We start from the raw sequence: 17611 nt of genomic DNA on the forward strand, positions 1-17611 counted from the left end.
CCTTACTGCCACTTTATTTCTGACCACTGGCCCTCTCCAAAGTCCTCTGCAATAGGACTGAGTAGATGTATTAGTTAGGATTCTTTTGATTGTGAGCACCAGAAACTCAATTCAAATGAAACTGGACCACTATCTTAGACCATACCCAAAAATTAACTCAAAATGGAATCAATACTCAAATATAAGACCAGAAACCATAAAACTCCTGGATGAAAATATAGGTGGCAAACTCTTTGACACTGGTTTGGTGAGGATTTTTGGGATCTGACACCAAAAGCAAAGGCAACAAAATATTTGGGAAAATAAGCAAATGGGACTATATCAAACTAGAAGCTTCTGTGCAATAAAGGGAACCATCAACAAAGTGAACAAGAACCCTATTGAGTGGGAGAAAATATTTGCAAATAATATATCTGATAAGGAATTAATATCCAAAAAATATAAGAAGGCATACAACAGCAGAAAAGCAAGCAATTCAATTAAAAAATGGGCAGAAAATCTGAATAGACACTTTTCCAAAGAAGATACACAGATGATCAATAAACACATGAAAATACCCTTAACATCACTCATCATCAGGGAAATGCAAATCAAGATCACAATGAAATATTACCTCATACCTGTTAGAATGGTTTTCACCAGAGATAAAAGTAACAAGTATTGCTGGGGAAATGACAAAAAGGGAACTCTTGTGTACTATTGGTGGGAATGTAAATAAAATGTAAATAGTGGCTGCACGCCACCATGGAAGGCAATATGGAGGTTCCTCAAAAATTTAAAAATACAACTACCATATGATCCAGCAATTCCACTCTGAGTATTTACCTGAAGAAAATAAAACTAACTCAAAAAGATAAATACACTCCCATGTTCATTGCAGCATTACAACAGCCAAGACATGGAAGCAACTTACATGTCCATTGACGGATGAGTGGATAAAGAAAATGTGATATATATATATATATACACACACCCACACCTATACTATATATATATAATAGACTATTATTTGGCAATAAAAAAGAAAATCTTACCATCTGCAACAACATGGATGGACATTATGCAACACGAGGGCACTATGCTAAGTGAAGTAAGTTAGAGAAAGACAAACATCATATTATCTCACTTATATGTGGACTCTAAAAAGCAAAAGCAAAAATTCCTAACCTCACAGCTGCAGAGGACAGATTGGTGGTTGCTAGAGTTGGGGGTTGGGGAGTGAGAAAAATGGGTAAATGGGGTCAAATGTACAAACTTCCAGTTCTAAAAAAGTCATGAGGATATAATGTACAACATGGCAACTATAGTTAATAATACTGTGCTATTTGCAAGCTGCTAAGAGAGTAGATCTTAAAAAGTCCTTTTCAGTTTTTTTAAACTATGATGATGCAAGTTAACTAAACGTATTGCAGTGATCATTTCACAATAAATCCAAATTTTGAATCATTACGTTGTACACCTGAAACTAATATGTCATATGTCAACCACAACTCAGGAAAAAGACACCTCAATTCACACTGGCTGAAACGTTCCTTAAGCCCATGCTCCTACGGGCCCCAGAAGTTCTCTCCAGGCCCAGAATGCACACGCAGTGGTATAAACTACAAATGGGCCAGAGAACTGACGGTCCCTGGCTAGAATGAATCTCTCCACTGTATTTCTGCTGGCTGGTGCCACTGCCTTGAATAACAATGACCTTCTAAATGTCAAATCTCTGTCTTGAGGACCAATGAGTTCCAACCTGCCTCAGCAGGCACCACAGGTTCCAGACCCTCAGCTTCCTGCTGCCCACAGCTAGCTGTAAGCCCTGGTCAGTCTTCAGCCTCTCTGGTTTCCAAGTCCTGTCTTGAGTCTGGCAGCCACCGAGGCCCCTGTGTCTACCCCAGCTCTCAGGGCTCTCTGGCTCTCTTGGGCTACTTTCTGCTAGCCTGAATCATCTGCTGCCTCTACCCCAAAGTAAGGGGCAGCTTTTGAGAGGCGAACACACCATTTACACCTCTGGATTTCGTAGGTGAAGCAAGGTAAACAGGAAATATGAAACCTGGGCTGGCCACGGTTGCCGGCTGAGTGCGAGTCTGCCATTTGCCCACTAGGTAGCGCCTACTGAGCTTAAGGCTAGAAGGAGAGCTTTTCTGTTGAACAGCACAAAGGAAGTGTTCTTTTGCTTTTCTTTTTTTCCACCACCACCATCGCCACCTCCAACCTAAAAATAACATTAACACAAGGCACCTTTCTACATCTGCCTTCCGGGAGGACTCAGCTTCTCTGACTGCCCAGACTAGATTAACGCAAGAAGGCGGCTCTTTTATTAAGCCTGAAACAACTGCCCAATCAGTTTCGTTCTCTATTAGGTTGTAATTGGAGCCAGCTGAGCACCGGTAACCCTCACTCCGTCCCATTCCTTCCTTTCACCTTATTTTCTCCAAGGCTCACGACTAAGTTTAGCCACAGATGTTCCTTTTTAAATCTCTTCTCTTCCTCCAACCTTTCTTCCCCCCTCCTCCCCTCCACCCCCCGCCCACCCCCCACTTCTTTCTTGTCCCTTCTCTCCAGATATTTTGTTGTTTTCCTTCCAGGAAAGGGCAGGGCAGCTCGCCTACTCTCAGGAGAAAATACGATTCTTGGTACTTATTCTGCCATTATTGTAAATTCTTTGTGAACATTTTTGACAGTCTTAACTCTGGGGTAAAACACGAACCCGCTTTATTTATCTTCCAATCTCTAGCCCCACATTCTGAAACTTTCTCACTATGTAGGGGGTCCTTGGCAATAGTTTAGATTCTGTTACTTCCTTGTCATTCTCGATTATTAAGACAACCCAGCTTTTCAAAGCTGTCCTCTCCCACTTTGGTGGCCTACCTGGAGGCTCACCGATCTGAGTGGGAGGGGCAGAGCAGAGAACCGCTGGTTCCTCTTCCTTTTGCCCTCTCCTCGGGTTCCATCCCTGGGTCTGGAATATCTCCTGGAGGGGGAAATGGCAACGCACTCCAGTATTCTTGCCTGGGAACTCCCATGGACAGAGAACCCTGGCGGGTTGCAGTCCATAGCATCTCAAGAGTCAGACACGACTGAGTGACTAAACAGCAGCAGCAGTGTGAAGGAGCTTGCATCTCCTCTGGAAGGCCTCTTCCCTGTCAACCTCCAGGCTCCTACTGCTCCGGGGTGTTGGGTCTCAGCTCACAACCCTGCATCCCTTCCTCTCTGGGAAGGGGGTGGGCTTGGATGAACATAGTCTAAGCTTTCACATGGGGCCTCTGTTCCCTCTGTTGTGCCAAGGCCAAGATTGCTTAGACTTCTCACATGTTACTTCGCTGGTAGAGTTCTTGTTGACTAGAGCTTCATCACCTCACCTGTCAGTCTGTCCAGGGTCAAGAGGCCATCCCTGTAGCCAGGAGTGTACACTGATTGGCCACACTTAACTCAGATGACCAGCTCTGGAATCAGAGGGTGAGCTTATTTCTCCAATTACCTGGGGCAAGAATGAAGAAAGGATATTCTCTCAAAGCAAAATTGGAGTGCTATGATCAGAAGAAGCAAGATTAGATGTCCGACAGGTAAAAAAACATAGATGTCCTCTATGGACACTGAAGGAATCAGAAGGAGTTTTGAAGTGGTTTTATTGGAATAGTAAAGCAAACTTTGTATTATAAGAAATTCTAACCTTCAACCCCAAATAAAATGAGATTCCCTTTGTTAAATTGCTTTGCATCATTTGGTCAGATTAAAGGATTCTAAGATTCTTGCAGGTAAATTTGATGCATGTATCTAGTTTCTTTTATCTGTGAGACAACAGAATCCCCATCATGCCTAGAAGCAGGGTCCCTTGATGTGACAGGAACATTTCCTGTTTAACAAAGTCTGCCTTATCTAAGAGTTACTTTTTTCAGCTTCAAGGCAGCAAATAGCTTAAATAACTGTGCTTTCAAACCAGCCTCACAAATGATGTCCAGGAACCAAAGTTAGAGAGTCTATTCTCAGAGAGGGTTATTAATAAGCTTCAATAAAGAAAAGTTCAAACACATGCAGATCAAGGAAAAAGAAAATGACACAAATGGAAGGTCTGGGATGTAAAAGGAATCATGCCTAGGGCACTGGTAAATACACAGGTGTATCTAAGCAAAAATCGATTGAATAAAACTATTAATAATGTATAAATTATAGAGTTAAAAAAGAGATCTAAAATACTGGATAACAATGGCATATGTATCAGGAAGAGGATGATCAGAGCAAAAGTACTAAGGTTCTTTTGTAATTCATGAGAAGGGTAAAATTATTAACTTTTGAAGCGACATGCATGCCAATATCTTTAGGGTAGACATAGGGAGTATAATTTATGAGCAGTTATACTCTCATAAGTTAAAACTGAAAAACAACAGAAACAAAAAACAAAGCTCAATCCAAATCTTTTACCAAAAAAGAGAAAAAAGAACAGAAAAGGTGAAACAAATGGATAGCACAAAATAAGGTGGTAGAATTAAATCTAAATATTCACTAATCACAATCAATAAAATATTTCAGTTAAAAGACAAAGCTGCTCAGATGGAAAAGGTGTTGAAACCTAGCTGTTTATATGAGACACACCTAAAACATAAGGACACAGAAATATTATAGTTCAAAGAAGAGAAAATACATATTAGGCAAAGACTAAAGAGTGCGGTGTATCTGTATTAATATCAGACAAATAGATGAAAAGGCAAAAAAAATAAAAGTGTGTCACTGCATAATAATAAAAGTTTTAGATCACCAGAAAAATATGCCAATGAGAAATTTGTTTATATCCAATAACAGAGCAAAAGTGAAACTACAAGGAAAAATAGACAAATACAATATATTTAGAATTGGATGATAACATTATTGTGTGTCAAAGCTTATAGTATATAGATGAGAGAGGACGCTTGTGGGAAAATATATATCCTTAGATGCTTCCATTAGAAAAGAAGAAAAGCACAGAATTTGAGAAGTTAGAAAAACAAACAGCAGATAAACCTTAAAAAAGTAGAAGAAAGGAAGTAATAAACACAGAAGCAGAAATTAATGATGTAAAAAGCAGTTAAATGATTGAGAGTATTGACCAAAACAAATATTTTTCTGAACAGCTTAATGAAACTGACAAACTTCTGCTAAGATTAATCAATTAAAAACAAAGAAGATACAAATTACTCCTCTAGGGGAAAAATGGAGACTATAAGTATAGATGCAACATATTTTTTAAAAAAGAAAATATCGTGGACAACTTTATAATAACTTGAATACTTCAAAATATGTATAAATTCCTGGAAAAATGCAACTTGCAAAAATAGACACAAGAAGATATGGAAAACCTTAGTATTTTATGAATAATAACACGAATTGAATATTCATTTATTATAGAAACTTAGCAAACTAGGAATAAAAGGAAACTTCTTTAACCCAATAAAGTATATCTTAAACTTCTTTAACCCAATAAACAAAGCTATCATTAACCATAGATGGTATATTTCTGTATTTGGAAAACACTGAAGAACCAAAATTATGTTTCAATAAAGAAACATAAAACTACATGGGGTCTGCTGAAAACATTCCCTCCAACATCTGGAATAAGGCAAGATGCCTGCTACCAACCCTTCATTTCCTCATTGTACTAGATATTCTGGCAGTGTAGTATACAAAAGGAAAGGGGGTAAAGGTATGAGGGTCAAAAGGATCAAAAGTATAAGGATCAAAAAGGAATAAACAGTCAGAAAGAGGAAGATAATATTATATATTAACACGTGTGTATGGAATCTAGAAAGATGGGTACTGATGAGCTTATTTCTGCAGGGCAACAATGGAGACATGAACAGAGAGAACAGACTGGGGACACAGTGGGGGAAGGACAGAATGGGAGGAATTGAGAGAATAGTGCAAAAACATGTACATTGCCATATGTAAAAGAGATAGCAAGTGGGAATTTGCTGTGTGACAGAGGAAGCTCAACCCAGTGTTCTGTGACAATCTAGAGGGGTGGGATGGAGTGGGAGATGGGAGGGAGATTCAGGAGGAAGGGGACATGTGGAGACCTGTCTCTGATTCATGTTGATGTATGGCAGAGGCCAACACAATATTGTAAAGCAATTATCCTCCAATATAAAAAAAAGAGAGAAGGAATAAAAGGAATAAACAAAGCTCTCATTATCCATAGATGGTATATTTCTGTATTTGGAAAACACTGAAGAACCAAAATTAATTGAGTTTTAGAAAGTTTCCTGGATGCAAAATCATTACTGAGAAGTTACATTTCTATACATCAGCAACAATGAGTTAGAAAATGTAGTTTTAAAAAGATGCCATTAAAATAACTATAATATAAAGCACATAGGAATAAATCTATCAAAAGCTGTGCATGTCCATTATGAAACTTTACTGAAAGACATTAAAGCTGACCTAGTTAAATGGAGATATAAACTTTGTTTAAGGTTATTATATTAAATATTGAAAATATGTTAATATTCTTAAAACTGATTCACAGATTCAATGAAACTCCAATGAAAATTCCAACAAGACATTCTGGTGGAACTTGATGAATTAATTCTAAATTTATATGGAAGAGAAAAGGGCTAATAATAGCTCTTTCACTCTTGAGGAAGAGCCAAATCCAAAAATCAATTCTAGGTGGATTGAAGACTTAAATGTGAAAGGTATAAAGCCATAAAACTCAGAAGTCAATATATACATGAGAATATCTTTATGACTTTGGTATAGGGAAGAATTTCTTAGAGAAGACAGACAAAAAACCAAAAACTGTAAAGAAATATGTTGCTAAATCCAACTACATTAAATGCATGTTTTCAAAAAAAGACCATTAGTTAAGTGAAAAGTCAAGCCCCAAATTAGGAGAAGATATTTATTAAACATACAATCAAAAGGAATTAGTGACTGGAATATATAGAAAGCTTCTAAAGACTATATGAGAAAGGCAAACATTTAAATTTAAAATTGGACAGAGAGTGTGATTTAGGCATTTCAACGAAGAAAGAACACAAATGGTTCATAAAATGTGAAAAGATCCCCTATCTCATTGGTAATTAGGGAAGGACAAATTAAAACCACAAGGAGATACAATTTCATACCCACTAGACTGGCAAAAAATTTAGGCAAGCGATGGTGAGGTATGGACAATGCGTGCTGCTGGTGCGAGTGCGGCTTGGTTGCCCGCTCTGCTTTACTCAGTTAAGTTCAACAAGTACTCTACGATCCAGCAATTTCACTTCTAAGCATTAAGCCTTAGAAAAGATTTTGCACATGAACACCAGGAAACAAGTGCAAAGAATGCTCATTGTGGAAAATAGTATGGCGGTTCCTCAAAAAACTACAAGTAGAGTTGCCATATGATCCTTCGATCTTACTCTTGGCTATATCCAGAGAAAACCATGATTCAAAAAGATACATGCTCCTCAATGTTCACAGCAGCACTATTCACAATAGCCAAGACACGGAAACAACCTAAACATCCATCAACAGAGGAATGGATAAACAAAATATATCAAAGTCTATATATAAACAAAGGATATACAATAAACAGAGTATATATATATTTATATATATATACACCATATTTTGTTTATATATAAATATATCTATATATACACACACACAATAGACTACTACTCACCCATAAAAAGAATGAAAAAATGCCATTTGCTAACATGGATGGACCTAGAGATAATCATGCGAAGTGAAGTAAGTCAGAAAGAGAAAGACAAATACCATAAAATACCACTTATATGTGGAACCTTAAATATGACACAAATGAACTTATGTATAAAACAGAAACAGTCTCACAGACACAGAGAACAGATTTGTGTTGCCAAGGGGAAGGAGATTGAGGGGAGTGTGGAGTGGGAGGCTGGGGTTTACAGATACAAACTATTAGATATAGAATGGATAAATGACAAGGTCCTACTGCGTAGCATAGGGAACTATATTCAATATCCTGTGATAAGCCATAATGATAAAGAATATGCATATATACATATATACACATACATATATATACATACATATATATGTATATACACATATATGTGTATCACTTTGCTGTACAGTAGAAATTAATACAACATTGTAAATCAACTATTCATCAATAATTTTTTTTAAAAACTGAAGAAAAACCAAAAACAAGACTACCCATAGCAACATTGTCCCTAAAGGCAAAAACTGGGGGAAAAATCATATACTACCCTCCTAGAAGAATTAAACCAACTTAAGTATATTCATACCAGTGAAACAGCATTACAACCATAAAAATGAATGGATTATCACATCATCAAAAGTGAATCTCAAAAACATGAGGCTGCCACACAAGGCTGTGCTTGCAGGCTGTGGAGTAGGCTCAGTAGGTGCTAGAATCTATCATGTGTGCCACATGCCAAGCTGAAAACACTTGCACAGGGAAGTCTATCCCTGAAGGAAGGGGTGCCTTTAGGCTCTTTATGGGTGAGCACTGGCCCTACAAAATCATAATGTTGAACAGATGGATAAGTCATAAGTGTATATATTCCGTAATATTTCATTTATATATAGTGCAAAGCTGATTAAAACTAAACAATAATGATTTATATATATGTATTAAAACTATATAGAAAAACAAGAGAGTGATTAACACAGAATTCAGAATAATGAATCTAGTTCTTGGGGAAAGGAGAGCATCTAGTTATGGAAGAGTTCATTATGGAGTTGGAGAGCTATTAAGGTTCTGATGATGTTCTATTTCCTGGGCTGAGCAGGGAATACTCAAGTATTCTGTGATAGTCGTTCTTTATCCTGTATGTGTATATTTTAAAAGCCCTCCTTATGTAACCCACATAATTGATTTTAAATAAAAGAGATTCCACCGAAGAGTACTATCTAGAGACAGGGTACCAATATAAGGTCTGGACAGGGTGGATGGCCAAGGACCCAGGGCTGAGAGGCTGAGTCCTAAGTGGTTACAGGAGGAGAGACTTTGATGCCTCATGTGCGATGAGGTGGAAGGACTCCAGTGGGATCTTTCAAAAGTGTCCCATAAAAAAGCAAATTAAAACCAAAGCAAGATACCACTATTGGTGTAAAAACAATACAAAACATAATGTCAGTACAAAAACTTGTACACAAATATTCATAGTGAAAGTGAAAGTGAAGTCACTCAGTCGTGTCCGACTCTTTGCAACCCCATGGACTGTAGCCTGCCAGGCTCTTCCATCCATGGAATTTTCCAGGCAAGAGTACTAGAGTGGGTTGCCATTTCCTTCTCCAGGGGATCTTCCCAACCCAAGGATTGAACCCGGGTCTCCCGCATTGCAGGCAGATGCTTTACCATCTGAGCCAAACCGCAAAGCCTAGTATTATTTATAATAGTCAAAAAGTGGAAACAACCCTAATGTCTGTTAACTGATGAAGAGATAAAAGAAAAAAAGTAGTGTATCTGTGTGATAGGATATTATTCAGCAATAAAAGGAAAGAAGTAATGATGAATGCTATATCATGGATAAACCTTGAAAGCACCTGAAGTCACATTTGGTCACAAAAGACTACACATACTGTGTGATTTCACTTATATGTGATGTCTAGAATAGACAAAAAGCCAGGTAGTGGCGTCCAATGGCTGGAGAGGATACGTATATGGGAATGAGAAATGTCTGCTGATGGGTATGAGGTTTCTTTGTGGGATGATTAAAATGTTCTAAATTTGACTGGAGTGATGGCTTTAGAGCTGTGTGAATAGTTTACAAGCCAGGGAATTATATACTTTAAAATGAGTGAATTACATGGCATATGAATTATATTTCAATAAAGCTGTAGCAACAACAAAAGAATGGTTAAAATTTTAAAAAATCAACAACACCAGATGTCAGCAAAATATAGAGCAACTAGAAAATTTCTACAATGCTAGTGAGAATACAAAATGGTACAGCCACTTTGGAACTAGTTACCTCATAGATAAACATACTCTTGCCATATGATTAAGCAATCCTACACCTAGTTATTTACCCAAGTTAAATGATATCCTATGTTCACACAAAAATCTGTACCCTACTGTTTATAGTGGCTTTATTTTAATTGCCCCAGGCTGCAAACAACCCAAATTTCCTTATATGAGAGAACAGATAAACTGTACATTCATACAAATGGAATACTACGCAGTACTAAAAGGAATGAACAAATGATACAGACAACAACATGGATGAATTCCAAATGCATGACGTTAAGAGAAAGAAGCCAGACTCAAAAGGTTACATATTATATGATTCTATTTACAAAATGGGAGAAACAAAATTCTGCTGCTGCTGCTGCTGAGTCGCTTCAGTCGTGTCCGACTCTGTGCAACCCCATAGACAGCAGCCCACCAGGCTCCTCCGTCCCTGGGGTTCTCCAGGCAAGAACACTGGAGTGGGTTGCCATTTCCTTCTCCAATGCATGAAAATGAAAAGTGAAAGTGAAGTCCCTCAGTCGTGTCTGACTCTTAGTGACCCCATGGACTGCAGCCTACCAGGCTCCTCCGTCCATGGGATTTTCCAGGCAAGAGTACTGGAGTGGGGTGCCATGGCCTTCTCCAAAGCAAAACTCTAGACACAGACAAATCAGAGGTTGCCAAGAATTAGGGGTTGGAGAAGGTGCTGCTCACAAAGGGATGTGGGACAATGTATGGGTGTGATGGAACTGTTCTAGGTACGGTGATGGTTACATTATTGAATGGGTTTGTCAAAATTCATATTACACTATAAAGAGTGAATCTTACTGTACCTTAATTATATCTTAATTTAAAAATTTCTTCTCAAAATATTGTCCCATGAGAAAAAAAGTCTCATAGACCAGGGACCTGGAGGACAACTGACAATTTAACAATTATCTAAAATTGTGCCTTTGTTACTCTGACCCCTTCTCTCCCTAGATCTGACTGTAGATGGGAAAATACAGTAGCTGAAAAGAGTAAAAAAAAGAAGTTGACTGTCTCTTGACCATCAGCCTTGCCACCCTGGACACACAACATACCCACCCCCCCAATGGATTGCAGCCTGAAACAGTACCAGCAGGATCAAGGGAGGAACTCTATACTGGATACCAATTTGAGGTCCTGCTTATTACACAGAGTTGGACATTCAGTTTCTAAAATGAGGCTGTTCTGTGCCTGAGAGGCCAGGAAAGCTATGGGATTAGCCTGAACTCAAATAGAGGCATGGAAACAATCAACCCCTCCTTCAGAGGGGATCTGAAGGAACAGAGGAAAAAAGTGACTTTAAGATCACTTTCCTATGGAGTCTAGTTTGTTTAATACAATGGTTACTTTTGCAATTGATATGCTATTAAAATGACATTTAATCCCTACAAGAGCCAGATAGGGAACTCCTTGTATTCCAAATGAGTGAGATGGTATTATTATGGCTTAACAGAATATTCATAGAGAATGGTCTCTATTTCATAATGACCCAGCACCAAAATATATTTCTTGAGGAAGTGAACTGGGCCCACTGTACAAGCATAAGCAGCTGGAAGGCACAATTCTGTGCTCTTAGAGGTATTCAGATACTGTAGATACCAAGTGGTGGAAGATGCCCACGAGAAGCAAAATTTTTCAGCCATGCACACTCCTGCAATCCTAGTTCTAGAACAGTGCCTGTAACAGAAAAATAAAAATTTGTTGAATGAATGAATGGAACTCCAAGATACAGATAGGAAAATGAAAAAAAGGAATGATTTTTCTTTTTCTGAGTATGAACCACAAATTTTATTTAATTAGAATCCCAATGATTTTTAGATAAGGGGCTTGGGAATCTTAAGACTGTGGATTGAGTCCCAACCTAATAAAGGTATTGACCATTACCTGAAGTCAGCTGGTAAGCATGAATGGGCTATGGTGATCCCAGCAACCAAAATTGGAAACCTCTCTTTTCTGCATGAAACACATACTGAAAGAAAAATTTGTTCAAATTCTCCACAGAGAATATTTTTATTTATTTATAGTCTTCTTGCATACTCTAAAATGCACAGTGTGAATTTCCTTTCTTCAAAAACAGTTGTGAGCCTGGTCAGTTTGAGATCTTCAGAGTCTTCGGAAACATTGCCTTAGGTTTGCGCTAAGGGAGTCACAGAGATTGGTCATGAACTACTACAAAATTACAGAAGACCTAGTTATTATCCAACAGTTACTAGAAAAGCATACAGAACACCCAACATACAGCCAGACAGAGTAATAGAAGAGCAGATGCTATGTAAGTATCGGGATTTCCATATATAGGATGTTATGTACAGTATCAGAATTCTTTTATAGATGGAAAAGTTATGCTTAAATCATTATTTTAAGGGCATTCTAATATAATACAAGTCTTACTAATTTCAATCTTTTCTCTTTGGCTCACAAGTGCACGAAAATACCATAAACAATTTTCGGAACTTACTGCATTAATATATAAATAAGATACATTACAAATGGGAAGAAAATACAAGACACCTCTTTAACATGGTAAATCTCTGAATATAAATAAGCAAATATTTCATTTACCTACAAACAGTGATTGAGATCATTACATATATTCTTCCCCTCCCCCTCCTAAGGACAAACAACAGAAATATGCACAACCTACACAAATTAAACTTGAAATATACAGCAATAGCACACCTGGAACAACGACTCTGCTACTGTTTTCCCCTAACAGGATCCTAACGGGGAGGGCGGGACTCTTGTCTCCCAGTGGCACTTTTTCTCATCCATCATGACTTCAGATGGGAGAAATACTGACAGTGAGGTCAACGCCTGCCAACAGCATTTTCCTTGGTCCCCAACACACAGCATTTTGAAAAAACATCTTTTCTGGGGTGGCTGGGCAAGCTGGTTTGCGGCATGTTTGGCCCCTCAGTAACTGAGGAAGAAGGTAAAATGGATTCTCTTGGAGCGGGAGACATGCTGTGATCTATTACCACACTCACTAGACAGACGTGTATTTATAGAGAGAGGTATATATAACTGTACATATATACTGTGTTCCTAATGTGCAACTTTTGAAAAAGAACATTATTTCTGGCTAACTCTAATAAGCTTAAGGAAGGTTTTAACAGTATTCTTCAAGATATTCTGTTTTCCCTCAATGAAATGGCCTATGTGCTTCAGCAATGTATAGAGGTTTGTTCTAGAGTGCAGAGGGGAAAGGGAAGTCCCAGAAACTGATGTACTGTGGGTGGCAGTTACAGATCCTGGCCCAGCCTCTCTATCTCCTCAATGAGGAAGTCAATATCAGATTGGGTAGCAGCTGGGTTGGAGATGACCATCCGGAAGAAGTTGGCCTTGTCCCCCTGAGGCTGGTAGCCAACCATGGTTGTGCCAGATTCCATCATCAGGGCTTTGATTTTCGGGGCCACCTTGTAAGGGAAAATACAAGACAAAACTCAAGTTCGATACGAACACCATGCTCTTTTTCATAATACAACCCATTTCTTAGTTGGAAAAAAAGAGCAACCTGCTTTTCATTATGTATTTACACTGACACAAAGGCAAAGAAGTATTTTATACCCAAGTTTCTTCAGTGGCTAATATCTAATGACTAATTTTTAAATTGACATAAACAGTTGATTTATAATACTGTGATAGTTTCAGGTGGACAGAAAAATGATTCAGTTATACACACACACACACATTATTTTTCAGACTCTTCTTCATTATAGATTATTACAAGCTATTGAATATAGCTCCCTGTGCTATACAGCAGGATCTTGTGTTTATTTTATATATAGTAGTGTGTATCTGCTAATCCTAAACTCCTCGTTTGTCCTTTTTGCCTACCCTCGTTCCTCTCTGGTAACCATAAGTTTGTTTTTTATGCTTGTGAGTCTGCTTCTATTTTGTAAGTTCATTTATATAATTTTTTAGATTCCACATATAAGTGATATCATGGGATATTTGCCTTTCTCTGTTTGACTTACCTCACTTAGTATGATAATCTCTAGGTTCATCCATGCGGCTGCAAATGGCACTATTTCATTCTTTTTATAGCTAACTTCCATACCGTTCTCCATAGTGGCTGTACCAATTTACATTTCCACAAACAGTATAGGAAGATTCCCTTTTGTTCACACCCTCTCCAGCACTTATTATTTGTAGGTTTTTTGATGATGGCCACTAATGACTATTTAAGTCTACCCAATCATACATTCCTACAGAAAGTATTGTGCAACTGAATTTCAAAAGTCAGACACAGGACAATGATAATAAAGTCAAAACCAAAAAACAAAAATGAAAAATTCACATGGGCAACAATACAAATTAAGACTTCTGTACAACCCAGCACCTGGGATACTGTCTGGCACATGAACTCTGCTCACCAAATATCTGTTGAATGATTAGATGAGTGAAATAGTATATAAGTTAAATACAAACAACTATAAGTAACATATAAACTAGATATAGAAACCAGTAACTAAAATGAATCAGCATTAGAGTTGACTCAAATGACTAAGTCAACTCATAAGAGTTGACTTAGTAAAAGAGATTTTAACAGACATGCTTTGGTACGGAAGTTCCAAGGAATATATATATTATTCAACTGCACAGCACATGACCCCTCCACCATGACAAACACCAACCTAATGCAGCGGTGCATTCCCTAGAAATTCCCACTGCATCTGAACCACAGTGGGGACAATTCAGACCCAAGGAGAAGAATATAACAAGATGTCTCTGTATCACCCCAAACCTTTAGCTTTCATTTCTTCCTGTTCAGACAGACCCCTAGAGTGAGGATGTTCTGACCAGCCAGAGAAACTGCAGAGGATTAGAAGAGACAAGGAGAGATTCCATACCCTGTGTAGCTTTTCCCGTCGTTCAGGGCTATCCGGAACACCCCTGAGGCTTTGTGGAATATACCAGAAACAGACGTTCGTATGCTCAGGCTGTAGCGATTTTCACAAACAAGCATGCAAAAAACAAAACAGAAAATTAAGAGAACTTGAGAGAAAGCTGTTCTAGCTCCCCACCCCATCCCTCAAAAAGGCTTCCTGTTACTTCTATACTTGGGAGAACAAAGCCCGGTTTATCCCATCATATCTGGGAAGAGAGCTATTTCCTATAACCAATTTTCTCGATGATTAAAGTTACCCACCTTTGAACACTGAAATATTAAAAAAAAAACATTTGGATCATTTCAATAAAGGGTATTATCCATCTTGCCATCTTGTAGTGCCTCATATATAGAAGATGCTCAAAGCATTGTTAATTTTTTTGGTCCTGAATGTTTTGACGTTATTCTATCAATACTAAACCTTCTCCTGATAACTCAGGATTATCATAATGAACATTGATACTGGTTCTAAACTGTAAGACAGGGCTTACTGAGATGTACTGGATTGTTCAGTGGTCCTTCTCTAAGGACCCTCATGCTTTTTGAGTCCTTCTGCATTCTTGCTACAGTTTTCCAGTTTCCTTCCTAGTTGCTGTCTGCCATCACTGTGCCTACCTTTCATGGGTTGGAGACATCACATTCGTCTTAAGCTGCTAGTGGAACATTTGAAATAGTGTAAGTGATGAGTGTGAGGCCCCAGAGGTGAAATGCACGAGCACTGTATGATGGATTTGAACTGCTTAGGGCTCTTTCTTGTTCACTTGGAGACTCTCCAGAGTGTTACTAGTAGTTTAGGCGCCTGATAAATAGACTGAGTTGAATGCAGGCAGTGTTTTATTACACTGGATTATGAGTGTAATTCCTTCTATTCAGCACTGGCTCCTATTCCAGCTTTCTTTATTCAGCTGTGAGCTCCAATAGGGGAGAGATGGTACCTGTTTTGGTCACTACTCTACAACCAAGCTCCCAGTCTGGGGCAAGACACACAGCAGGCACTCAGCCAACAGCAGAAGAACAAGCACCTGCCTGCGTGCAGTGTGGATCTGAACTCAGGGCAGAGGCCATTTTATCTTGCTCTCCTCATAACGAATCTATGTAAAGTACAACTTCATTTTAGGACCAGTCTTGGGAGACAAGGGTATGGGATCGGTATACCCATCCCACGAGCTTCTTGGAACTGAAGAACACTTTCTCATGGAGGTACAACACCACAGTAAGTTCCAAGAATGATACAGGATTCAGATCTGCCAAGGAAAGACCTCTGGTCTATGAAGGGCTGGCTGAGAACTACACCTTTCTGGAAGAGGCGAAGGGGAAAAGTTGTCCCAATGCTACTGGAAGAAACATTTGTGAACACAGAGGGAAGTAAACGAGAGTGCACAGAATGAAAATTCAGAAGCAGCTTCTGGTAATGTGGGACACTACAGCTTCAGACGCTTCCCTCAGTAAACTTCCCTCAATAGATATTCGATATAGCTAGTCCAGACAGCTTACCTCACCATCAAAAACCATCTCAAATTCTTCTCTGTTTTTAATCTTGGCATAGAGGTATTCAGCCAGTTCCAAGCATTTGTTGATCTGATTTTCAAAGCCCACTGTACCCTGTTTTTTTTTTTTTTTTAAAGAAAGAAAGAAAGAAAGTCATATTTGTTGGTGAGAAGTTGCATTTCCCTGTGATGGCATTGAGAGGGCTTTGCTGTCTTTATCTATCAGAAATATACAGAAGAGTATTCTTGGAGATGGTTAGCAAGAACCATCTCATTGAATGTGTGTGGCTTTCTCACAGCTCTGTATGTGATAACATGTGCCAAATCTCTTTTGAAGGCATTCTAGTCTCTGGGCAGTTATCCTCAACAGGGCTTTTAGATTCTTGCTAGTAATTCACAGCCTGAGCCTGAAGCCCATTTTTGGTTTGCTTTAGGCTACTGCCACCCAAACTGTCGTCTACGGACACACACTGTAACCAGTCCACGATGAGATGAGTTGAGAAACTGAGATTAAGCAATAAGAAACTTCTATGGCCGTTTGACAGAGTAATTTTACGTCTACTGAATCTCATTTTTAAAATTGATGTTTACATGTGTTCCCCCTCCTGAACCCTCCTCCCTCCTTCCTCACCAGGATCCCACCTTGGTAACCAATTCACTGTGAGCCAAACTTCCGGGAACACGTGTATACCTGTGGCGGATTCATTTTGATATATGGCAAAACCAATACAATATTGTAAAGTTAAAAAATAAAATAAAATAAAAATTATTTCATGAAAACATAGACACTAAAAGGTTAAAAAATGATCAACACACCACTCAATAAAATTGTCATAACTTGTTCATAAAAAAATAAAATAAAATTGATGTTTATATTTCGTATGGCTATTTCATTTTTCTAGCAATTCATCTTTATTGTATTGGTCTATGACAGGTTAAAGAAAAACCCAAGTGGTTCTTCAGAGAGTTGGAGAAATAGTACTTTGGAACCTACCTTCCCCAGAACGAAGTCCCAACCAAACACATCCCCCTCACTCCCAGGCAGGCTCCCCTCCACATAACATCGTATTACCCCTTTGTGGTGACAGGCAGGCAGGCAGAAGGGGAAGCAGTGGTCTTAGGACGTGCCCTGAGACAGCAGTAGCTCCAAGTATTGACAAACTGACTGAGCTTGAGTTTCCAACGCTAGCGCGGCTGATTAGTAGCAGCAGCGCGGGGGTTGTTGAGTGGGTCGGTGTCAACAAGGAGAGCAGATGCACAAGGCTTGTGGGTTGCTAATGCACCTAGGCCAAGTCCAAC

General features: G+C 38.6%; 1 protein-coding gene across 10 annotated transcripts in view; it reads right to left on the reverse strand.

The window, feature by feature from the left end:
• The window catches only part of GAD1 (glutamate decarboxylase 1), an 84060-nt gene that overhangs the window by 31558 nt on the left and 34891 nt on the right, over positions 1-17611 (reverse strand). For 6 of the 10 annotated variants that reach the window (XM_055572276.1, XM_055572275.1, XM_055572272.1 and 3 more), the window contains 3 exons: positions 16320-16427; positions 14788-14877; positions 11916-13350 (listed from right to left, as the gene is read on the reverse strand). In XM_055572276.1, coding sequence (XP_055428251.1) covers positions 13177-13350; positions 14788-14877; positions 16320-16427 — 372 coding nt within the window. In that variant the 3' untranslated portion in view covers positions 11916-13176. Of the gene's footprint in view, positions 1-10031; positions 11612-11915; positions 13351-14787; positions 14878-16319; positions 16428-17611 lie in introns of those variants that run through there. The other 4 variants (XM_055572273.1, XM_055572271.1, XM_055572270.1 and 1 more) reach the window with 4 other exon arrangements.

This window comes from Bubalus kerabau, chromosome 3 (assembly GCF_029407905.1).
Source record: "Bubalus kerabau isolate K-KA32 ecotype Philippines breed swamp buffalo chromosome 3, PCC_UOA_SB_1v2, whole genome shotgun sequence".
Lineage (NCBI taxonomy): Eukaryota > Metazoa > Chordata > Mammalia > Artiodactyla > Bovidae > Bubalus > Bubalus kerabau.